Genomic DNA, 25,134 nt, shown 5'->3' with positions numbered 1-25,134 from the left:
TTCTTCTTAAAGCCATATTCTGTATTTAGGGGAACATCGTTTACTTGTAAAAGTTTTGTGTAGGAGAAAGAGGGTCAGAGGGCCAGAACGTCTTTTCATCTAATCAATATAAATAGAGGCAACAAGACACAAATTAAACATATTTTAAAGGCTCTTTGGACTTTCAAGAGAAGTTCTAACCACTACACATGGCTGAAAGATGGGTGGCGTTTGTTGTTGGGGTCTGAGCCGGACACCTCACCGGCCAACCGGCCCTTCACAAACAGTTAAGGGGCTCACCAGACAAAATATGGCTTTAAATTGTACACTTCTTCAGGCCAGTGCTTACCACACGAATTCAGACAACCTTTCCGAGTACCGAGAAGCAATGCGTCCACCTTGCTTACATTTTCCAGTTTTTTTATTATTATTATTATTAATCATCATTATTATTTCTCACCATGAAAAATCAGCTTTCCTCCCCTCCTCCCTTCCCTCCCGCAACTCCCCTCCCTCACCCACCCCAACCCATAAAAATCGCACTCTGATAGTCTAGTGAAAACCATTGCAAAATCCATATGGGGGCATGCACAGTTGCAGCATTGTTGTAAATTTCTTGCTCTACTAGAAAAAGTTACATTGTCTTAAGGTAACAAAACAGTTCTTTTGTGCTTTTCGATTTCTTTGTCTTTTTTTTTTCTTTTTCTTTTTTCTTATAATGTTAGTGATGACTGACAGTTCTGGTGCACACTTACAATGTACAAGTGAAATGGATATGATTTGCATTGTTAAGGCATCCAATCTGCTGGTTTATATTTATGTGAAAGACAGAGGAAATATACAAGCAGACTTAAGAAAGAATGTTCATTGATTTCTATGAAGTTTCTCCCCCGAATTTAATGCACAAAATGCGTCACTCCAGAGGGAGAGGTTCCATGCATATTAATAGAGTAAAACAGCATTAGGGGTGTGTGTTTTTGTAAGCTTCCAAAGCAAAGGATACATTTTTTTAAATCTACAGAACTAAATGCTACAAGAATAATATGCTACTTTTTTGCCATATATTGGAAAAAACTTCTTAACTTACAAATAATACAAAAATAGACAATGGCTTTGGGGAGGAAATTTAAAAAAAATTGAAGCATGGTTTAAAACAATACTAAAAATAACTATAAATGAAATGTTTAAAAATCACATTGGAACAGCTAATACAACTGTAGGTGACCAAACAAATACGCACTTTTCACATAGCAAACATACACAATAAAATAAATTGGGGGTGGGAGGAAAAGGAAGAAGGGGAAAGCAATGTACAAATTCCAAAGATAAATACATTATTTATATGGATATTTTACAAAATCCCCTTTAAAACAGAAAGCCTTTTCATTAACTTCGCAAGTATGTGCAAGCTAAAGGTAGTGAGCTTCTTTTTCCTTTGCAAAATATGCGGTAAAATCTGTTTGTGATATTGAAAAACTGTCTTAAGACATTAAAATGTATAAATAGAACAACAACTTTGGCAAAAAAAAAATCACAAAAAATCTACAGTATTTATAACTACATACAAAAACACAACCGCAAAGAAAAAAAAAATATCAGGCAAATGCATCCTCATAGCTTCGCTGCATCTTTGCTATCAATTCTCATTTTTAAGAACACTTCCCAGATAATGAGAGCAAAAAATTGCCGTAGAACAGAAAACGATGTTTGGGAGGTCTCAACCTACTTCTCCTTTCTCCTAGATTCCTCTTACTCTTAATTCCAAAGCACTTACCTATCCTTTTAATCTACTATGTTACCGATGCGAGGGGCCACCGAGAGAGGCCCTGTCTCCTTCTCGGAGGGAAATGGGAAATGCCTGCCATCTTGCCCTTGTCAGCTTTGGGAGGACCGGTGGGAAGTCCCCTGTAGGAAGAGTAAACTTTTACCTGGTAAATGGCGGGGGTGGAAGAGGATATTTTGGCTTGATAACTGGAGGCATAATGTGGAATTCCGTGCCTGGACCCTGTTCCATAAAGATTCAAAGGAGGTTCTCACACAGTCTGTGTGCCACCAAGCTCTCAAGAGGCCATCGGCTTCCGACGAAGTTGACATAATTAAAAGCGAGAATGATCTCAGGTTTAAATATGCAGTTTTTTAACAATCTGTCTAGAGGCACTGGATTTTTGTGTTGAAGGGAAACGTGTGATCACGTCACGGTCAATTTTGACTCTCCAGGCTGTATTTATTTACACAGTTACTTAAGACAACGATACGAAAAGAGAGAAATAAGCTTGCACTGCTAAGGGGTGGCATGTTAAGTTAGATACTGAAAATGCAGTGTCTGAGCTAACTACCATTTGATATGCTTTAAGGCGCAAAAGCCGACTCTTAGTTTTCTAAAAAATCTAACTGGCATTCCTATTCTGTCCCATACAAGCTTTTTTTTAATTTTCTTTTTTCTTTTTTTCTTTTTTTCACTTTTTTGTAAATATCACCACTTCATTCTCCCTTTACACGGCTTTAAAAACATCATAAATTAAAACATGGGGTCTTATTTATAGTGTCCCTTGTATACAGCTTTACGGTTTATAAAAGACAAATGACCGCAGAGTTAAGCTTTAAAAAAAAAAGAAAGAAAAGAAAAGAAAAGAAAAAGAGGATTTGCTTTTATCGACACAGAATAAATATATCCCCCAAACATCTGGGAGGTACAACTTGAACCAACACCCTGCACTCACAAGATCCCTTCCAACTTCAGTATTTGTAAGGTCGGTGATATTGTTTGTTTAAAAATCTGCAGTTATTGTGACTCCTCTGAAAAAGGCCTGAGTTAAAAGTTCCACTCTGGGACTTGTATCAGATTACTCTCTGTAGCAGAATCCAACCTCTTCATTAATAAAATTCTTCAAGGCAATTCTTTCACATGGGAGGAACAATCATGCCAGATATCGCTGTGGAAAGAGAAGACAAAAGTCAATGGTTTTGCCTCCAAACTTCTCACAAAAACAAAACAAAACAAAAAACACCCCCACACCACTATGCTGGTTGACTATTCACCACAAAAGTGCTCTTCTCCTCCCAGGATTGAGCTTTTGTATGGAATATACAGGTACTTTATTAGGAACGATAATTACTATGCCAGCCTGGGTATGTGTCTTAAACAGAACAGAACAGAAGATTCTAAACACCCCTCCAAGTCTGATTTCCATTTTAAAACATCGCTGGGAAGGGGCATCGTTGGAATACTGCTGGGGAAGTCACAGCCCAAACCTTGCAGAACAGTGAGATTTTTCGATTTGTCACTCTTTTCTTTCTCCTTCACTTGGAGAATCTAGAATGAAAACCTGGTCCATCCCAACTGCCAGCACTTTCCACAAAACACCATGGGTGTCTCTGTGCTCCGTTAGCTCCCAGACTGATGCCAGCGCCAGCAACCCAAGCACCTTCACGCCGTCCTCACACTGGAGAGGCAGTGGCAGCTGCCACAGGCCTTGTCCATGGGCCTGTGAAGCTGGGAGACCATATGGAGGAGGAGGAGGAGGAGGAGGAGGAGAAGGAGAAAGCAGGTATGCATGAAACTCCAGAATGTCTCCTATACCACCGCTTCATCCAGGCTTCTAGAATGGTCTGCACCTGCCCCTAGAGAGCTGTAGTCTTAGAAAGCTGGGGGGAGATCCTGGGAAAAGGGAAGGCTGTCAGTGTCATCAAAAATCTCTCCCAGCGTTCAGTCAGGAGGCCACACAGTATGTGTAGAAGAGCAGGGAATCCCATAGAGGGGCTTTCTACCTTCAGCCGCCCAGCTTGCTGAGTGTGGTCCCCTGAGGTACCTTCTTGTCCTCAGCTAGAAAACGTAGCTCGTCGGCATTTGCTGAGGCTGTGATATTGCCAGGCTTGTTGACGATTTAAGTAAAACTACATATGGGCAGTGCCTGGCCCCTGTTCAGCTCCTAGGCAAGACCTCACAGGGATTAGCCGCTATTTTTTCTAACCCAAACCTTCTGTATGACCAAGCCGGGTGACCTTGGGTTAGTTGTTTAACTTCTCTGGGCTGATTCCTCTGATATCAAATAGGTACCCTGCCACCCAGCATGCTTCACATGATGGGTTTGAGGAATAAAGGGATGTGTCTAAAACATAATTAGTAAGGGTGGCAGCTTTGAAATACGCAGAGATGAGAGTGATGCTTTCATTAGAAGCAAGGGGTGGCCATCATTGCCTCTCAATGGTGGCTTAGCATGCTGTCAAGCAGAGAAAGTCATTGCTTTTTTTTTTTTTTTTATTGGCAATTCTACATTTAAATGAATGTTCTTATCAGTGATGACTGCATCTAGGAAGTGACCCTTTTCATTTCCCAAATCTCATGTCTGGAGGAATGTGCCATTAAAAAACACACTGAACCCCAATTAACACAAACTGCAGTAGATACACAGGGGGAGGCTAGGTGGGGCTCGGACCCCAGAGGGGTGGGGGTTGGGGTGGGGGGAGGCACACACACCCCTGACATTTTAGATTCAATTAAAAAATAAGTATTTTGCCAAACACTTTTTCCGTTAATTTTTAAACCCATCTGTATTCACAGGAAATTTAATCCACATGTTTCTGATTCATTTACACGTAAATCATCCAAATGTTGTTTTGCAAGAGCCGGTTTGCAGTCCAAACGCTCCTGGAGCCTTTTTCTTAAGCCCTCAAAAGCCATTTTTCTTAGAAACAGGAAGTGCCTCTTGCCAAACGCAGACCAACTTAAACCCCCAAAGAGTTGGGATCCGTTGGAAATGCAGCCCCCCTAAGAGTCCACTGAGCCCTGTTTGACTGAAACAGGGAGCTCCATATTTCAATCCAAGCCTTCACTTGAGAATTCAAGACGTTTGTAGCTCCAAAAGCGAGGGTAAGGGGTCTCCACATAGTGCCTGCTCAGCACCCCCACCTCCATGAGGACCTTTCTGTCCAGGCTGGAGGTGAGCCCAGTCACCCTTAGCAAAGGCAGACCTTTCTGAGCTTATGGCAAAAAGAAGCAAGCCTCCTCCTGCCTGCCCCCCAAATCTGTGTGCCTGGCATTGAAGGGCAATTTCCCCACAGCACAGCACAGCCAGGTAGCAGGGCAGAGTCAATATGGTGCAAAGCAAAGTGGAAAGTGACAAGCTTTCTGCTAATTTGGTCAATGGATTCAGCCACCATTGATCAGTTGGGGCCTGAAACGCTCCCATTTGGATGTGCAGAACTAAAAAAAAAAATCTAAGCCGTGTTTTGGTTCCTGGCATGATGTGTTAGGATGATTAGATTAAACCTCCACCAGGGCCATGTTAAGCATTATAAAGCAAGGCTAACTGGTGTGCTAGTCCAGTGGTCAGCAAACTGCGGCTCGCGAGCCACATGCGGCTCTTTGCCCCCTTGAGTGTGGCTCTTCCACAAAATACCATGGCCTGGGCCAGTCTATTTTGAAGAAGTGGCGTTAGAAGAAGTTTAAGTTTAAAAAATTTGGCTCTCAAAAGAAATTTCAATCGTTGTGCTGTTGATATTTGGCTCTGTGGACTAATGAGTTTGCCGACCACTGTGCTAGTCCACAGCTAACAGCTCTTCTTAATCTGGAATGCAGGGATGGCCAACACCAGCGCCCTGAGCAGGGCTTGAGCTGACTCCGCCCAGCGCACACCTTCTTTGGAGGGCCAGGGACTCAGCTCCCACCAAACACCACTGTGCAGGAATGCCTGCTCCGAGCCACCAGAGCTGAGCTGTTTCAGACAAGGTAAAGGTGTGGATTTACAAAACTAAATAGCTCAGTGTACATAGGGTTGGCAAATAATTAAAATCAAACAAACATATCTGAGGCTATCAAGCGGGTGGCTTTGGTTTGCCACACTTCCCTGACCCTCAGACTTGTCTCCCGAAGAAGTCCCATGTGTGCCTACACCCAGAATTCTGCATATGCCATCGGGGTTACAGCTCGCTATATCTCGCCTGCGACTTCCTAAAGTTCAGTGCAGAATCCTTACATTTTGGGAAAACATCGTCGTATGTGGCCTCTGAGCTCAGACATCTCTAAAGAGGCCGTTTCATAAACAAACTTCACGGCAGACTGCAGGGGTGCCCCCGGAGCTACCGGGAGCCATTTGCCCGTGTCTGTGCTGTAATCCTCAGGATTGCTTATGTGGGTGAGAGGGCTGGGTGTCTGAAGCTTGGAATGTTCCAGAAACGCCGCTGGCATGTTGAGTTACCCAAGATCTCCATGAGGACATGACACTCTCAGAGAGCCCCACGGGCCAAACTTATCACGAGACGGAGGGCACTGCCACCCTCCCCGGCAGCTGGGTGGCCATGTCCAGTGACAGGAGCCCGGAGGACTACTGGTGTGAAAGGCAGTGCTTTCTTTTTCAGTACAGTTTCCACATTTGGTAAGAACAAAACAAAATAGAAAGTTTTGCAGAGCTGGGGGACTCTGGAGCGTGGGCTTCCTTGAACCACCATATGAGTAAGAATTAGGAGCTAACCAGGAATAGAATAAGGGAAGACCTTACACAAATGGAACACGTGCTCAAAAAAAAAACCAAAACAAAAAGACAATTCCACAGGGTTCACTACTGGACAGCATGGCACCCCAGGTCGGGTGGGCCTGGCCAGTCTGAGTTTCAGCCAAGCAGGGGAAGAAAACTCTCAGTATTTGGGTGTTCTGGCCTTTTGTTTTATATATATATTATATATATGTTTTGTTTTGTTTTTCTCACTTGATATTTTTTCCTTTGCGCTTCAGAGAGAATGGAAGGGGAGAGAAGAGAAACACATCAACTGGTTGCCTCCTGACGTGCCCAGACTAGGGACAGGGAGTGAACCTGCAACCCAGGTGCGTGTCCTTGACCAAGAATCAAACCCACAACCCTTCAGTGTGGGCCGACGCTCTAACCACTGAACGCACCAGCCACGGTCGGCCTTTCATTTTTAACTTTTCGCTGCCCAGATTGTCAGGGACTTGGTTAGGGTTTAAAATCACAACACTGGGGGAGGACATGGGGGGGGGGGAGGGATAATGGCATGGTGCCAGCCTTCTCCGGGCTGCCCCTCTCTCAATTAACGAAGTCCTTCCTCTGAGGCCTGAGATTGCAGAGAATCCCTGCTCCAGGGCCGTGGCTTTGGGAGAAGGGGAGGATGTCTCCAGGACAATGAGCATGCTAGGTGACTCAAGTCTGCCCTATGGGAGTGGCACGCCGGGGAGTCTAGCATCGGGACTTACCAATGGCTTTCCCTAGAAAAGAAGGGAAGATGACTCTGCCTTTTCCCAAGTTTTTTATGGATGTTCCCTGGTTTTAACATTCAGAAAAGGGTTCTATGGGCAAAGGAGCTTGGAAAACATTTGTTTATTTGGCTGCAGGATGTCTCGGGGCCCTTCGTGCACTCGGTACATTATGGATCCCCAAGACAGCAATTCAGTAAGGACCATTTTCTAGACATGTTTCACCACAACATGGAAACTGGTTTTTAACAAAACATCTTCTGAGGCTCTGGAAGGACTGAGATTAAGAGTCACCTTGTCCTAAAAAATCTCTCAAGACATACGGTAAATTGTCAAAGGTCGTGCCTCCCTGGGAGAGAAAGCCAGCTGGGATCATAGCGGAAACTCTGAGTGATCAGATGTATGTAAAGAATGGGGCGAATGACTTCCTATGAAGGACTTCGTGCACCAGGGTGCTGAGGGGCTTACTGGTGACACCCTGGCTCAGGTTTCCCTAATCCTGCTTCAATGCCCCTTCCTCCATGTCCCTTTGCCTGAATCCTGCCTTCCCTTCACCCATGGTCCATGTCAAAGGCAACCCTCTCCAGTAGGCTGGTAGGCATGCTCCCTAATCTTTGCCTTTGAGCTTCCGCAGCATGGTGCCCAGCCTCCCCCCAGACAGACCTGCCTTCATTCCTGGGGTGTTTGTTGCATTGATCTTCATAGGGAACTTTTTAAGGTCAGGACGGTGTAGTCTACAAGGGCCTAACCCAGAGGCTTGACTATAGTGTAGCCATAGAGCATAGGATTTACAATGGTCGGTCTTCCCACTTGCTAGCTGTGTAACATCAATGAGCTATCTTGGCTATAAGTCTCGGTTTCTGCATCTGTAAAATGGGGACAATACACAGCATAAATCAAAGGGTGGTGGGGAGGTTGAGACAATGCAGAAGCCAGGCTGAGATCAAGCTCTCCCATGTGAGTGGCTGTGATCATCATAACCTCCATCATGGGAGGCTGCTGTGCTTCTTTCTCGGGGAATAGCTGGGCTTCGGTCACTAGCAGAGGCTAAGGAAGGGATGCTGGAGATAAGGTCTTTAAGAAGCTGGCTTGATAGAAGAAAACAGGATGAGGTACAATTAGCAGAGTGGTGGTTGGAGGTAATAGGCCTTTAAAATACTTAAGCAGCCTACGTGTGTCACCTCTAATCTTGTTTACATGGTCAATTTGCTTAACCAACTCTTCCTGTGTCACTTGTCCTGCCTTAATGATCACAATCCTGAACGAGGGGGGTCCAAAGGAAGCAGGTGTTACTGTAACGATGAGGAGGAGGAGGAGGAGGAATGTAACATGCCAGAGGTTCTTACCTGAAATTCTACAACCCACTATGTTCTTTTCTACAGAAGAAGTGTGATTCAGAAAGCGAAAGATGAAGTAATTCTTTGGTTCTAGTTCTAGGAGCACAGAGTCTAACTGCCACCTTGCTCGGGGAGATCAGGCCCCACGCAGGAGCTTCCTGGATTGTGTGCAGAGGGTGTGCGGGGGCCCAGCCAGGTGAATGTCCTGGTTGGGAGTGGAGCAGGCAGGGGGTAGGATGGAGGATGGCATCAGAATTGACTTTTAATTTCTCTGTTCATGCCTCCCACACAGCCACCCCCCAAAAGTAGGGACGTTTGGTCCATGACAGTGTCAGTAAAACAAAAACCACCAGCAAGAATCTCCTGGACACATGTTCAATCAGAAGGAAAGGACAGTGCACTCCCAAGTTACCCTCAAACCCTCCACGCTCTGTATCTTAGACAGAGAGGCGGTGGATAACCAGAAGTAGGGGGCAATCTCGGTACTTCTGGAGTCTGTGCAGACGGGAGGTAGGGGAGTGCGAGCGGGGGGGGTGGGGGGGGGAAATGCACAAACGTAGTATGTGTCCCTGTCTTGAAGCCCTTTCATCGTTACACACACCCCTAAACTACCAGATGTTCCCTGAATCCAGAAGTTCTAAAACCTGGGCTAAATCCCCATTTTCCATCCCTTCTTTCTCCTGCCTTGCTAAGCATGGCATGGAAAGGTGTTCAGTACTACCTATGTGACCTTGAGCAAACTGGGCCTTAATTTCCCCATCTCTACAATGGGGATAGTTCTGACCTCATAAGGTTTTCAGAATCAGTGTAAGGTTCCACCAAGGTCAAGTATCCAGCACAGCATACACGTGTATATGAATATAAATATACATGCACTTATACATAAGGAACAGGGCTGAGAGGTCCCAAACATGTCTGCTGCCCTCCATCAGTGACCAGGAGTGTGACCGCCACTGAAGGGAGGCACCATAGAGAGCTGTGTAGGCCAGGGGTTAGGGCCACAGACCCTGCTGGGTTTACATTCGTCCCCACCGTTGACTGGCTAGGCCTGTGAGCAGGTATTTACTCTCCTTATGCTTCAGTGTTACCATCTGTACAACAGAGACCATAATAGTCCTCATATTTCATCAGGAAGATGTGGCGATCAAGTAAGACAAAGCATGCTCAGTCTTTAGCACATGCCTCTTGTGTGCTGAACAAATGGTAGCAGATCGTTTAATTGATCATTTAATATTTCTCTGCCAGCTGCCTTAGGAACCCTGGACACATCTGTTTTACACCCCAACCCCCTGAGTAGTAAAGTGCCTGGGAGATGGAAAGAGGAGATGAGTTTCTGAGCCTGAGTTTGAAACCAGCGTCAGCCATACCAGCTTTTGGAGATCATGCACTTTGACGGTGAGTACCTATCACACAACCCTGCTGTGGGAAAAAGAATGTGGTGGTGCAGGTCCACACCACGACACCAGCACATGAGAAAAATGTAAGAAGTGGTGGACTCGTTTTCAAAACGTGGGTGTTATTTTTCTCAATGAACAAAAAGGTCACTTTAACTCTTGGTGACTCTATTGTTTTCTATACTCCATGACAGGGAAGAGACTGAACAATTTTAATGAATACTCTAGTGGTGTTTTGGGGTTTGGGGCTGCCAGTAGAAAGTCTTGAGCTTTTGTCCTATGCTGCTCTAATGTTAGGGCTCTGATCAGGCCATAGCTCACCCCCGCCCCGTTATCAGCCCCACACACATTCACTCTGACACAGCCAACCAGAAGGGAAGGTTGAGTGACCTACTTCAGGAGAAGGACAGTCCCGGGAGAGACCCTGCAGTGGAGAACTTGCTAGAGTCTACAAAAGACTGGTCTGATTATGGCGACCACAGTGAATGAAAGAGGAGAAAAGAAAAACAAGGGCATTAGTAACCGGAAACAGTATTCTCGAGCAAATCCCGGGCCTGAGCAGAATTCCTCGAGTTGGAAAGAGGGCTGCTCAGGCAAGTCCAGCAGAGGAGGGCTGGGGCCAGGGCCAAGGAGAGTGAACACAGAAGAACAGAAGAGATGAGGGCAGAGAGAAGCTGGTCCCCTCTGCAGCAGAGACACATCTGCTTCAGGCCTGGGAGGGTGGAGTCAGGGCATCTGGTTGGCCAGGTGGGGCCTGGGGCTTACCTTGCAGGCTGTTCCCATTGGTGCTGGTGCAGGTGGGAGGCGGGGAGGTCTGGGGTCTGACAACTGGTGCGAAAGCACTCTTCTGTTTCACGGCTGAGACCATGTTGGCTGGTGAGAAGGAGAAGATGCCGGAGGAGCTGCTGCAGTTGGAGGGGAGGCTTGTGGAAGAGGCCATGGTGGGGCTGGATGGCACGACTGGGAGAGGCAATGGGAAAGCAGAGATTAGCAGCTCTCCTGGCATCCCAATGCAAGGGGGCTCAGACTGCCCCTCCAGCATGAGCCTTCCCCAACGCTCAGGAGCTGGTCTGCTTTCATCATTTGGTACAGGTACTTGGCACGTGCTACCTTCAGTTGGTGGTGATCTTCTTTGTGTTTATTATGGGTCTACTATGTGCCAGGAGCATGCTAGGCACTGGACTGCCCCAGAGCAGGGAACAAAGTGCTCTTACAAGGGTTAGGGTAGCACAAAATAGCAACAAAAGTGAGCCTGGCCAACTCTGTAGAGGTAGGAAAGGGAAACCAGAGAAGGCTTCACAGAGGAGGTGTCAGGGAAAGCATTCCTGGTGGAGCCTAACCTGAGGTTCTAGCAAAGGGGTTGGGGATATGAGGCAGAAGGAGGCCAGCCTGAGAGTACATGGTCACTGCCGGAAGGAGAGGGTGTGAGGAGGAAGGACGACTGAAGGCAACACCAGGATTCCAACTGCAGGCACTGACAGCGGGAGGTGTGTTGTGTGGGTCCCTTTTCTCCCCATGATGGTATGGGTTCCTTAATATGATTGTACCTTGGTGCTCCACAGCACAGGGATAGGTGGGTAGGAGGCAAGGTGGACAAATAGACTGTCACGTGCAACCTTTGTAGCTAATGCAGAACTACAAGTCAACATTCCAAATCCTGTCTATCCCCTGTGAAGTGGAAAGTAAATGGTTGTGAATTAGCAAGCAGTATGATAGGAGGAGTCTTATGTAAATACTCCCAGTCTGGTAGGAGTGGGGATGTGGATTATCAATGATGGGAGAACTGACGTGGGCAATTCAGAGAGAAAGAACACCTAGCTGCTTGGGAATACGAAAGAGTTTGGGAGACACACCTTCTCTACCAACCATGGTCCTCTCCTCTTTTGCTGGTCACTAACCATCACTTGATTTCTTTAGGAGACAGAGATTTTGCACCCTCTTAAGTCCTCTACACTCAAGACTAGTATCTCCATCTATTCCCCTTCTAGCTCCGTCATCTCCTAGGAAGAGTATGAATGCTGTCCAGTGATTCCCAGGCACTTAACTCAAATTCTAGGTACTTCCTTCTACTGTGTTATTTCTCCTATTATGTCATGAACATTATCTATTGCTTTATCATTCAGAAGACATCTTCCCATCTTTTTCAGCTTATGTCATCGGCCAAGCAAGTTAAGTCGGGGCCTATTACATCCTTTTTACACCTGAGCCAGTGGAGCCAGCTGGAACTCAGAAAACAGTAGCATTGACTTGCCCAAGGGCCATAGCTAGAGTGGTGAAGCCAGGAACCACACCCCAGCTCAGTGCTCTTTCTGCCACACCGTCCTGCTGAGGAAAAAGCCAGGGGGAAAGGCTCCCCTCCCAGGAGCCCACCAGCCTCCCAGGGGCTGTGGAGGTGGGCTTACCCTTGGCCTATTGACTTGAGAAAGTGGGAATCAAATTGGTCACAGGCAGCAGTTGCCAGCGGGGAAGTGACCCCTCGCAATGGGTTCTCGGGGGCACACCATCGAAGGCCCTGAATGCTTTATACAGCAGAACACACAACCGCCATCCTCGGAGTTTCCACAAACATATCCTAAACTGTACTTTTTCTTTTAATGAGGCCAGCATTTTTATACATCTCCTAGGATTTGTAAATGTGAAAATACGCTCAATAATAACACCCATTTAAATTGCAAAACCCCTGCACTGGAGGTTTGGTTTTTAAATATTCCTAGACTTGAAATCCTGCTGGTTTACCGAGGAAGGCAATTAATCTCATTGGCAAATAAGATGGTGATGTGTATTTAGGGGTGGGGAGTGTGAGCAGAGAGAGGGGTGAGAGATAGTCTAGCAGTTCCATTTGTTACAACGTTATTAGTTACCAGCCAGCACACCAAGCTCACCAGTGGAATGTCTTATTTTACTTTTTTTTTTTTATCCTGTGAGGGATTTTTCAACATGAGTGGTTTATGAATAATTAAGTCTTATGGAAGCAAAAATTTGAATCTGCTGGGCTTGGTGTTTATTGTTTTATTTGCATTTATGCAGATGAAACCGTCCCATCTGAGAGCTTATTTGAGAATTTAATACTATATTTGTGAGCACTAAGGAAATCAATTAATGGAAATTAAGTGTTCGAAGTTTTCCGGGCTGACAGATGCAATCTCAGGCTGAAGTCTCTCGGTGTCTGTGCGGGCTTGAGAAGATGGAGCAATCCAAGCACCTTAAATTGAATTGCTACCATATAGCAATTAGTTTATTGATTTAATTAAGAGTGCCACCTTTTAATTTTCAGGTCATGATGGAAACATTTTCTGATTGAGTAGATGGGAGAACACTGAACTGATAGATCTATGAGGAACAACCTTCCCATGAATCAAAATCTATGTGGAGCAGGCCCTCAACGTCGACTCTCGAGCAGACAGACATAATGTAAGCGGGTTATTGGGGGGAAATTCTAAATGTTCAACAAGCTGATTCCAAACAAAGTAGAAATATTGAGCTCACACTGAGCCCAGAAAGCAAAAGGCCCTCAGTATTGCTTTCAGAAATAACTGAAACTTTCCAAGGATTCGCACTCTCCACATTTCCACCGTAAGAGACAGCATCACTTTCAGTATTTTCAGCTAAACCTCATTAAAAAAAAATCATGAATAGTCTTTCATTGAACAATACATCTTCTATCACCCTATCCTCCTACAAATGCCTAAGAGTTTGGCCACATTTCACACAACAAGAGTCACCCACACTGTCCAAGATGAACTTGGTTGTCTATATAAATATCCTCAGAGGGGGACCAAGAGAATGTAGAGACACATCACATTTTACCTGTAACCAGTTCATTGAGACTTTTTAGTTGCAATCTAAATGTGGCACCAAAAAAATACCCTAAGGTACACTTCTTTAAGACAAGAGCCAAGAACATTTCTTGTGTCTGTGTGTGTTTCCTGTGCCAGGTTTTTGGAAAAAAATAAAGTGTATTTTTTTTCATTGGTTGGTGTTTTTTTTAAGTGCATATCAAACACAAAGGGGAAAAAATTCCAACCATTAAAACAACAAAGGAAATCAAATTTCCCCAGAGCCACCAGAAGGAACCCAGTCCTGCCAGCCCATTGTTGACCTCTGACCTCTAGAACTCAAGGTAATAAAGTTGTGTTGTTTGTAGGCACTGAAAACAAAGGAGTCATATTCCTAAAGGAAGAGAGTTTAAGCTTTAGACCACTGTTACTGTGCTATAGTACTACCTGCCCCCTCACTATTATCATTATGATTAGTACTTAGATCCACTGCATGTGCCTCTCATGGGTCAGGCACCAGGGACAGCTCATGGCATGCATTCTTTTATCAAAGTCTCACAACAAGTCAATGGAGTGGAGGCTAGTTCCTCCCCATTTTACAGACCAAAAAACAGACGTGGAGAGGAGATCAGCTTCCCAGGGCCACGAGTTAATGGCCCGTCTCCATCTGATTCCAAGCTTGGGTTCTTGCCATGATATCATACTGCTGCTTTGGGTTGAAGCAAAGTTCTGATGGAAACAGTGCTGCCCCCAGCAGCATCACCTGGGTCAATGCTGGGCTGGCAGGGCACTGACCAGAGAGCTGCACAGTGGGCCACACAGTATAAGGCTGAGTTCCCTGCAGAAACATAGCACACACATCTGTACTTACTGGCATAGGGCGAGTTGGCAGCCGAGCCGTTGAGGAAGGTCGGGGAGCCACCCAAATTGGACATGGCAGCTGTGCCGTATCCATTCATGCTTGTGGTGACAGAGTTATAGTTGGTCTGCTGGGGGGTGGTGCTCGGCACGTACCCGTGTGGTGAGACGCTGCTTGAGTTGCGGGTGAAACCTGAGGGGTGGGGACAAAACCAGGGGTGAGGGTGGCAGTCCTGGAAGATGGGGCAGGGAATGGCTGTCCCCACGTTGCGCCCGGAGGGAAAGGGTTCGTGATTCATGGGAGGGGTTGGTGGTGCTGGCTCTGATTAAAATGGGAAGCCAGCAAAGGCACATTTCTTAGGAGATCACAAATACTTAGCAGTGCCCTGAGAAGTGGCAATGCAGGGCCCATAAATCATCATTTTGGAGCAGAAATAAATCCCAATTTACAAGATGTACCCTGAAGTGAACATGCTCCTATTCCCTGGGCACGGATGCTGTGCTCTGGCCCCTCAGAACTTTAATTCCCGCCCTCTTTGCAGTCTGTCACTCTTGGTTGATGGTGCAAAGTCTGGTGCAGTGGTGGCTCCAGGCACGCATCTCAACAGCCCCCTCTACCAGCTTCCCCGACAAAATGCCACAACAGTGCCTGATGCACACTGACGAGGAATCTCCCCTTTTGGTCCGCAGCTTCAGGTTTGGAAGGGACAGGGGAACAGGGAAGAAGAAGAGCAGGCTCCTGACCCTGATTGGTGGCCTGCGAGGCCTCGGAGACATTCACGGCCAGTTGTCCACTGAAGGAATTCACGCCCATCATGCCCGCATGGACCGAAGTGTTAGTGAGGGCTGGGAGCTGGCTGTGGTTGCGGGGGACACTGTACAGGGCCTCTGCGATGTCAGCCGCTCTCTTCAGAATAATCTCCTGGAAAGTAAGAGGAGCACCCCCATTAGCTACCCCATCATACCCCAGTGACGCCATGGTCAGCGGCTCACTGTGGACCATGCTCCGGGCTTCCCATGGATAATGGCATTAACTTCTGCACCCGTCTCTGCAAACCTTCGGGTTTAGTCTCTTCGTCATCACCCCCATATCACAAATGGGGGAACTCGCCTGTTTAAGGAGAGAGTTGGGCTGTAGAGCCCTGTACCACCTCGCAGTCTATGACAGCTCCCTGGGGACACACAGGAACGCGGAGGCTGTACTAGTACACCACACCCACGCACGCACACTGCAGCCCCCGCTCCTACTGAAGTTTAGGGCAGGTTATAGATAACTCTCTGGGTCCCTGAGTATTAGTGGGACTGTGTCCCCTTCACATTGACTCAGGTGGCACAAAAAGAGTGAAGAATCTGTCCGACTCATACTTGCATCCTCATACAAGAATGTGCTCTATGAAATAGAGGAAGACAGTTATATTCAGATCTTGTTATACTTTTTAGGAGAAGAAATTAAACCCTTTTTTCCCTCCTCAATTGGCTTGAAAACCCTGAGGAATAAAATAAAGCACCAGTAACTCTCTCCCTCCATCATGAAGTACATTCCCACAGAAGATTTCGTTTTAAACAGAATGCCTCTTCTGGTAAGGAAAATGATCACAGTAGAAAAGGCAATAAAAAATTTTACAAAAGAAGAGAGAAGAATTGAATGGCTTTGCAACGTGATGTGTCTGAATGGCTTAAACACTGAACTCGTGCAAGGGGCTTTTATAGGTTCCATACGTTTCCATTACACCAAGGAATCTGAGACCTTACATTGAATGTGGAGCCCGCGTAGGTTGGAGGCCCCATTCGCTCACCTGGTTGTTGTGTGGCATCCCATACAGCGCTTCCACCAGGTCTGCGGCCCTCTTGAGTATGACTTCCTGTCGGGAGAAGCAGACACAGGCCTCTGAGTGGAGGCAGGTTGTCCTTATCCTGACCACTCTCTGCCAAGGCACTGCTCTGAAGGCAGTAGCTCCGGGAACCCCCGAATGGCGCTAAATCACCAATTTGTCCCTGTTCACATACACACTTAATCGAGTCAAAAGGTGAGCATCGTTGGTGCTGCAAGATAAAATACATCACTCAAGCGCCTGCCATAGGCACGATAAAGCGCTCATGTGTTTATTGCCGAATACAATTGCGAGGTCATTTACTGGATGACTACAATCGATGTCATTCAGTGCATGTTATGAATCCCTAAGATGCGTTTATTTTGCACTTAATTGCTTATTCCAGGCACCATGACCTTATCAGACAGGTCATTTTCGAGGGATTTCCAATCAATCTTCAGCTACTAGAAGCATGTAGCATTAAAACTTCTTTATCTCCATTGTGTGGCACAATCCCGACATAAGGGGGTGACGCAGTCAACGCACACGCCTCGGCCAGGCACTGCTTGTCGAAGGCTCTCACCAAAGGGGTCTCCGGCCCCCAGGTGCTCCCTCTACACAGGTCCTCAGGACCGGCAGTGTCTCCTTCGTAGAGATTCTTCTCTGTTCCAGGACTGTTAGCATCTTCCCTATTTGCTCATTCATTCTCATCCGAGATCTATGCTCTGCTGTTCACTCCCCTCCCCTTTGAAGAAAATGTATCTCCATCTTTTCATTTAGGTAGGCTTCCCCATTTAGCTTGCGTGCTTGTTGCCAATAATATACGGCACTCCACAAAAGTGTGTGTAGTGGTAATTTTTTGTTGTTGTTGTTCCAACCAAAAGCAATCCTTCCCTCTTCATTTTGCCCTAATTTTTGCCGATTCATTTATACTGCAAAATGTGATACATGTAGAATGGAGGCTTATCAGGGAACCAAACCTAAAGGCGTGCTTGGCTATCAGAGGTGACTTTGCAAAAAGACATGTTTACAATTTTTTTTTGCTGTGGGTAAAAGTTTCAAAAAGAAGTCTAACTTTATTTTACACAATCAATTTCTGCATGGAGACGTAGTACAGCTCCCTTTTCATACACTGGAGATGCTGATCAGAAAATAGGGACATAATTGCATTCATTTTGCCGTCACCATAGCCTCTTCAAAAATTCTAGAACAAGTCTTGAAATGACAAGCTCTTAGATACATATTAGCATTTCTCAATGTTAACGTCTCCATAACACAAGATAAAATATTCGTCATACTGCAGTGACTACTATTATATATGTCCTAAATTAAAAAATGAGGGAGAGGGGTTTTCAGTTCCTTAATAAACATTTATGCTTGCCTTAAGCTGCTAGACCCCATTTACAAAAACAGTCCAGTTATTTTTCATAGCAGGAGTGAAAAGTATTATAGAATCAATGGGGTTTGAATCAATACATCTGAAATAATTCCTTTATGTTTCTAATGCAAGCAACCAGCTAATTTACAGCCTTTTGTTTGCAGTATTGTCTGACCACAGCAGTTAATAATTCACCACGCGTTGGGCACGCTGAACCCTAGCCGCAGATCAAATTCAGCTCCACTGCTCTCTCTGGAACCTCGCGGCTTTCTCTGGCTCGCAGGGAAGATGAAAACAAAACAAGAGCCAGATAGTTTACTTACTAGGATTTTACTTCTCTGGGTCTATGTTCAGTTATTTCTTCAGATACATATTTATGTCAGTGTTTTGGGGTTGGCAGAGAAAGTATTTTTTCTTCCTTTTAATTTTGAGAAAAAAAACAATACAAGTCTCCTCTTTGTCAAGAGCCATAAGATGGGTAGTTTCTGCACTTGTGAGCACTGGTGTCGTCGAGGATTTCAAGCGGTGCTTGAAAATTAGTTAATTGCACAGAACCAGGGAGGAGGGACAGTCAATACAAACCCCAAGATCTTTGAAGTTTTTGTGAACCTGAAAAAAAGGCCAGCTACCCATGGTGCTATATGTTTTAATCTCATATATATTGTGTGATAAAGGTTTTCAATGATTTAATCCACGTGGTTTTTTCCTCATGTTGATACCCAGAGCTCTCCTCACCATTAATCCTTTGAAAATGGAACACCTGAATCTTGTTTCCTAAGGTTGACTCCTTCTTTGATCCGTGAAGGTGGGCCATGCTTTGCAACCTGGCTCCCTGCTATGGGTGGGTCACCGGCCCCACACAGCTTCAGACCAGCCGTTTCGAGGAGGGTGAACCTGGTTTATCACTTCAGCGATGTCCTTAAATGATATCTCGCCCATTTCAAAACGCCCCCACTGCGGCGTCCACTGTGGGGTTCACAGGAGAGCCCACATCTTGGTCTTGCTTTGCCCATGTGACTCAGCTTCTATTAGTTATTTCCACAAATGGGAAGGAGAAGGGAAATGTCCGGGTCCTCTATGAGTGAGTGCCACGGGCCTGCAAGGTGCTTGGATTTCGGTGACCAGAAAATTGCTCTCACCTCCATGTCATTACGCTCCCAGGGAACTAGCCCCCAAGCGTGTTTGTGTTGGGATCTAATATATTGCCTTTCAATCAGGGCTGAGAGCCCCTGAACACACCGACAGAACATGACGAGCAGGTCAGGAAAGCAATAAAGATTTTACAGAGCTGTCCAAGGTGCTAAATTTACTCAATAATGGGTTTGGCACCATAGTGTTAACCTCTCATTTACTACCAGTTTGAGGGACTAAATTGAAGTAGCTGACTTCATTTACCTTGAAATGTATATTTTATGACATTATGTAAGTAGATGGAAAGGGCACTGCCGTTTTAACAATTTAAAGGCTAGAGCCCGTTTAAGATGAAACTTGAATATTTATTGTATATTGCACTTAAAGTATATAGAATGTTAAAATGTATTGATTAAATTTGTAAAAGGCATTATAACAATGACAGGTAGTATAAAAGATATATGCCTTTTAAAATCAAATTGATAGTGTATGCTATCTTTTCTGTGGTCACAAGTGTAATTTTTTTGCAGTTTTATATGGTAATTGGAAAAATCTGTAATTTCACATTAGGAAATGATTGAGCCTGGGATGTGGGGTGGGTGGGATTTCCTATAAGGGGAAGAGCTGGATGTTTCATATCATCTTTGTCTCTGAAATTGTTCCTCAAGTCTTAGTTTTGTGGCATTAGGAGGGAGCATGGAATAAGGATCCTTCCACTCTAATATGCAATTTTAATATTTCTGAGAAGAAAGAGCACTTGACTAGTACTAATAACTAATTTTTCAAGGCATTTATTTGTCAGGAGAGATTTCCTCTTCTTTCATAATGTTTAAAACGTCTCCCTGCTTGCAGTTTAAAACATGAGGGTAGAGATTAGATTCTTCCAGGATAATTAATCCTATATTTGGATTTTTAAAAAATACTCCATAGGGGAATTAAGACAAATACTAGGTCCTAAATATTGAAAAGCCTGGGAGTCTCCTTACAGAGCTCATGCTTGTTCTCAGTTTCATCCTGAGTTGGACTATTTTTTTCTTTTCATGGCCTCAGATTTCTTCTCCATTAAAGAAACAGAAAATGTTTACTTCTTGAAAACAACAACTTTCCTCTCACAATTAAAACCTGGTTGCACCTGTCTCGCCATGACTGTCAATTGGTAATTATATGAATGGGGGTTCGAAGAGAGAAAAAATGGATAAAAGCAAATCTATTTCAAGTTTACAGACATGCTGAGAAGACAGAAGGGCAAATGGTGTCCTGAGAAATAGCCCAAGTGCAATTGTTCCAGGTTTTACTTGGGTTTGGAGCCTTTACCATCATAATGAGGAGTGGGGTACAGATACAGAGGGAAGATTCTGCTGTGGTCCCTGCGTTGCAACTCAATCAATCAGCAAATATTTTTTGAGCTTCCTGTGGCCCCAGTGGTCACACACTGATGATTACTTGAACCTTTCAGAGCACACTGTCTTCCCAGAATCAAGTTACAGGGTTCTACTGAGATTACAAAAGATTCCCCCCAACAGTCTGCTCCTACCCTCTTTATCCAATCTTATCACCCTGCACATATAAAGAACTGCTCACTGTTCTGGTCTAGCTACTCTTCCTCGCCTGGGAGTAAAATGTGGGGCTCCTTCCTCTCTCTACACCTTCACTCCTTCTGTCTCTCCTGTATTTCAAATGCTGGCTTCAAGCTGCGAAAACTCGTTCCCACCCTCTAAAGCTTAGTAATGGTGGTGGTGGTATAACAATGACAAAGATAACTATGGTTTACTGAAAGTGGAACATTGACTCATCCAGAGAGCCTGTTAAGGTGTTGTCCATATCACCATTTCACAGGTGAGGAAACTGAGGCTCAGAGAGGTCAGCTAGCTTTCCCTGAGTTTACACAACTGATAAATGGCTGAGCAGGGATCCCAGGCCTGTTAGACATCAGAGCCTGAGCTTTTGAGAATTATGTGATTCTCTTGGAATGAATCCCGCCTTCACTGGTACCCCAGGTCCTAATCTCTCTCATTATTCTGAAAAATAGTGCTGACTGTACCACCCAGCACAGGAGTACAAGCATCATTCTGCTACAAGGGTCATTCTGCTCTACTCTTAAGTGTGTGAGTGTTTGCTCTCCACACTAGGCTGTAGGTTCTTTAAGGCCAGCGATATGTCTCAGTCTCCTTCTCTCAGCCTCTAGCACAACGTTTACCAAATCAAGGAACCTGAGAAATTCTTGTTGAAGAGTTTATTCTAAGATAGTTAGTGATTTTTAAAAGTGCATGCTTAATTTACATGGTTAAATGGCAACGTCGCATATTTGGCGTGGTTTATAAAAGCAGGAGACTTAAACTTGGTGCTCCATTGGGCTCCAGACTTTTCAATCCAATATATAAATTCCCAAAAGTTAAGTCTTGATCACTGCGGGGATTTTTTTTATGTCCCTTCTTTGTTTGGATTTACTCTTTGTCTCCTGCTGGCTTGCACTTACATTTTAATTTTGTGATTAATGTAATGAATCATGTTGGGTACAGACATTATCTCAAGTTATAGGCTCCTAGCAACAGGAGTTTGGTCTTGATGAACATTAGCCTTTTATTAGCTGTCCTCTTAGGCCCTTAGAAATACTTGGGAATTTGCACATTTTTGGGAAGCAGGCGTAGCATGTCTGATATGCAGACATGGTCAACTCATCTTTCCTTCGGTTTCCTGAGAGTAAAATCTCTGATGATTATTATCCTCCATGGACAAGTGTGTGGCTGATAAGCTCATATTCGCTGCCTACACCTAACCTTCTAGGGAGAAAGGAAGGATTGGCTAATTCTCTAATAGTGAGCCCGTTTATAGACCCAATTCACTGTTCCGAGTAATTCAAACCCAGGTAAGCAGGGGAGATGGTCTAAATGACCCCTCATTCACAGCACATAGAAGCCAACTCACAAAGCCAGATGGACACCCATTTACCAACACAAAATGCATTTCAAGTTTCAGAATCAGATTTGGAGACTCTGGGAACTCCCTCATAAAATAAGGTCCAGGGAATGCTTCCGTAACTCGGGAGGACAATCTGTGCTTGGCTTTCTGCCCCCTAGAGTGGGAAATGATGTTTTGCAGGATGTAGAGGAAAACAGAAGCTAAACTACAAGCATCAAAGGCAAGTGGACGTGGGTGATTCCAGAGAAAGCAGCACAATACTCTGTCACAGCACGGTTTCCTGACCCCCACTTACCAACAATCTGCTTTGCCTTTGCAGGGGTGTCGGACACGGTGGGCACAGATACCAGCAGCATAAAAAGAAGCGAAGTGGCAAAAACCACTCCTGATTTAAAGGTGATAAGCATCTATCAGTGAAACCAGCAATGATTTCACATGCCTCCTCACTCCGGAGTTGACTGGAGGGTCCAGTTTTGAGCAGTACATTCAGCTCACTAGTCCTTAAATTCCAGCTCCTTCCCTGCCTGCTCCTGAAAGTCTGGGTGACACTACAGATTGGAAATCCCGAAAGCCAAAAATCAATTGGAATTGCCCATTCCCCACAGAGCTGGATGCACACGGCAACAAATACTAGTTGTGCTGAGAGGTATTTCTGTGGAGGGTGGTTTTATGTCCCAACTTCCTTTGTGTTGGTTCAGCCAAATGGAAAATTCCACCATGGTCGATGTTGCATTCTTAAAAATCATATAATGAGGGCAGTGAGGGACAGAGTGAAACAAACCAAAATAATACTTGAGCACTGTTTAGTTTCTGATCCTCTGAGACATTCCTCAAATTTTTCATTTTTCTGGTAATATGAACTTGAAATGGAGCTTACTGCAGAGATCATTAGAAACCTTTAGTGTCACGCTTTAAGCTCTTTGCTCAGAAGCCCTGTGACTGAGAAGAGTCACTTACACTTAGCGTGGATATAATTAAACATGTTTCTGTTGAAAGGGGCATTCTCATTCCAGCTAAGGACCACTTTAGAGTAAATTGAAATGGAAAGGAGGAGCATAGATGAGGCGTAGGTAGCAAGTGGTTATTCCTAGAGAGGCATAAAATGCCAAATGTGTAACAATTATATTTTACTGTCCTGCATTGTAAAGACTTTAGCGTATTTTATTATATAAGAAGCGTTAGCTGAAACTTACAGAATATTCCCAAGCACACTCGTTGCCCATCGTCTTGAAAGGAAAATAAAATTCAAACCTTAATCGAAATCTGCAGAAATTTCCAGAACAAAGGAATTAAATATTCAGAAGGGGGTCTATGGCTACTGATACAAGAGGCATCAAAAGCATGCTGGTCTGGTCTGGTCTAAAGTAAATGCAGCGGCCACTTCTCAGCCTCCTTTCACCTTCAAGGTGATTTTATGTTCAGGGTAGATGAGGGCTCTCTTACTTCTAAACGTTTTATTATGGATCATCTGGCTGGAGGTGTTTGTTGCCTTTGTTAGACGTGGTACTGAAGAGTTCGGAACCACATGAAATTAAAGTAGGTTGTAAGCTAATGCAGCTCTGTCAATGTAAGACATGCTAACTTACATGACTGACTTTTACAGTGGAAAGAAAAAGCCTGTTTTCAAAGCAGCTGTTATTGCCTCAATGGAAAAGAAAAAAAAAAATCAATGAAAGCAAAATGAACAAGAGATTTTGTCTGAGTTGCAGTTAATACCACTGAAGAGCTATGGATATTAAAAGGTCAACAAATAAATTAGCCAGAGTGTTATGAAATGAATGATTTGGCTTATAATTTTATTGAGTGAAAATTGTTCGCTGCCTATTAGACCAGGTAATTTTTATCTGGTGCCTCAATTACTGTTCCGTAAGCAATAATATAGTTGTAAGAGCTGTTGGTTCGATCGCATGACCTCTGAGAAGCTGGCTAGGACAGCTGCCTTTACCGTGATGGATAACTGAGGGCGGCCTCCACCAGGTGCCGGACCTCCCTTCCTGCAAGGAGATCTCATAAAAGAAACATTACAGCTTGATTCATTTTACCAAAATGTGCGACTTTTCAAGTGTCAGCAGTTAAGGATAAATTGTGAAACCTGGTGTTCCTGAGAAGAGTTATGACAACGGCTTTCCCCCCGTCTTTTTGGTCTCCTGGCATTCTCTTCGAAATGGTGTCATGGTAATTGGTGAATGGGAGCCTGGGGTGCTTCCTGCCACAAACACAGTGAAAAATGGTGTTTGCACCCCTGTGAACCTGACCCGCTTGGAGGTACAGAGCTGAACTTGGCCACCTCCGGCGGGCTCCTCTGATTCCAATCCGTTGTACCGGTTTCAGACCAGCGCTCTGGGTTAGGTCCTGCTGAGTGGCCTTGGAAATCGGCTTTCTGATCAGGATAAAAGTCTCGGCTTAAAGAGAAGGCTATGGGCAGAGGTGCCTTTCTCAGGGGTAGGTTGTAAAGTCAGCACATGAAATAAAAACTGCCTACACTCAAAATTACCCTTGAAAACCTTTTAAGTCGCCAAGGCCTGGGCTCTTAGAAACACAAAAGCCAAATATTAACTACTTCTGTTTCTCTTTGTCTTTTGGCTGTGGCTTCCCTTTCCTTAGGGTGGAGGAGAAGAAATACCTGGTTTGAAAGTAAAAGGACCACTGAGTCAACTAAGAGATGTATTGTCACATGTACATATGAGTATTTCTATGTGTGTGCGTTTGGCATGTGTACACAATTGTATGTGTTAAGTATGTATATTTAAACTTGAGTAAGTTATCTGTGAATGCTGGAACTACACTGTACTTTAAATATACCTCAGGGAAGCATAAATATAGTTTGGGTTGTTTGTTTTTTGCTTCTGACATTGTTGAACATCATCTGTTATTATATGGACCTCCAGACCAATGTTTCTGAACGATGATTCCTGGGCTTTACAGGTGGTCTTAACTCTAATTGCATTGGAAGTGCACTGCCTGCAGACCACTGGGGCTCAGTCCCTGTTACTCCAGGGCTTAAATGAAGTGTTACTCAAGGCTGAAAACAGTGAGCAAGTCTGAAGACCTCCTAGCATCTCTGTTTCTAACGGCTTTGGTCTTTAAGAGGATACTAGATGGTGGGCAGGTAGAAGTGAGTTAGCCCCTTGTTCCTCCTGTGACTTCTTGAATAAATGAGTGATCATCTTCAATGTTCTTTTACATGGGGTGTGATATGAACTAGGTTAAACTTAGTCCCCGTCGTCGAGATCTCAGTGCTAACGAATACCTTGAAAGAGGTTCCAGCCTTAACCGGTTTGGCTCAGTGGATAGAGCGTTGGTCTGCAGACTGAAGGGTCCCAGGTTCAATTCCGGTCAAGGGC

At 44.8% G+C, this 25,134-nt stretch overlaps 1 protein-coding gene across 9 annotated transcripts in view; it reads right to left on the bottom strand.

Moving 5' to 3' along the window:
* Nucleotides 1–694: 694 nt before the first annotated feature.
* The window catches only part of EBF1 (EBF transcription factor 1), a 389,962-nt gene continuing 365,522 nt past the window's right edge, over nucleotides 695–25,134 (bottom strand). For 4 of the 9 annotated variants that reach the window (XM_080671567.1, XM_080671568.1, XM_080671569.1 and 1 more), the window contains exons 12-17: nucleotides 16,348–16,413; nucleotides 15,296–15,473; nucleotides 14,565–14,744; nucleotides 10,683–10,877; nucleotides 10,312–10,380; nucleotides 2,872–2,912 (exon numbers count right to left, since the gene is read on the bottom strand). In XM_080671567.1, the coding sequence (XP_080527693.1) occupies nucleotides 10,313–10,380; nucleotides 10,683–10,877; nucleotides 14,565–14,744; nucleotides 15,296–15,473; nucleotides 16,348–16,413 (687 nt within the window). In that variant the 3' untranslated portion in view covers nucleotides 2,872–2,912; nucleotide 10,312. Of the gene's footprint in view, nucleotides 2,913–10,311; nucleotides 10,381–10,682; nucleotides 10,878–14,564; nucleotides 14,745–15,295; nucleotides 15,474–16,347; nucleotides 16,414–25,134 lie in introns of all 9 variants that reach the window. The other 5 variants (XM_080671571.1, XM_080671572.1, XM_080671575.1 and 2 more) reach the window with 2 other exon arrangements.

The sequence above is a fragment of the Plecotus auritus genome, assembly GCF_963455305.1.
Source record: "Plecotus auritus genome assembly, chromosome: 6".
Classification (NCBI taxonomy): Eukaryota; Metazoa; Chordata; class Mammalia; order Chiroptera; family Vespertilionidae; genus Plecotus; species Plecotus auritus.
This window is presented reverse-complemented; position numbering and strand designations above follow the sequence as displayed.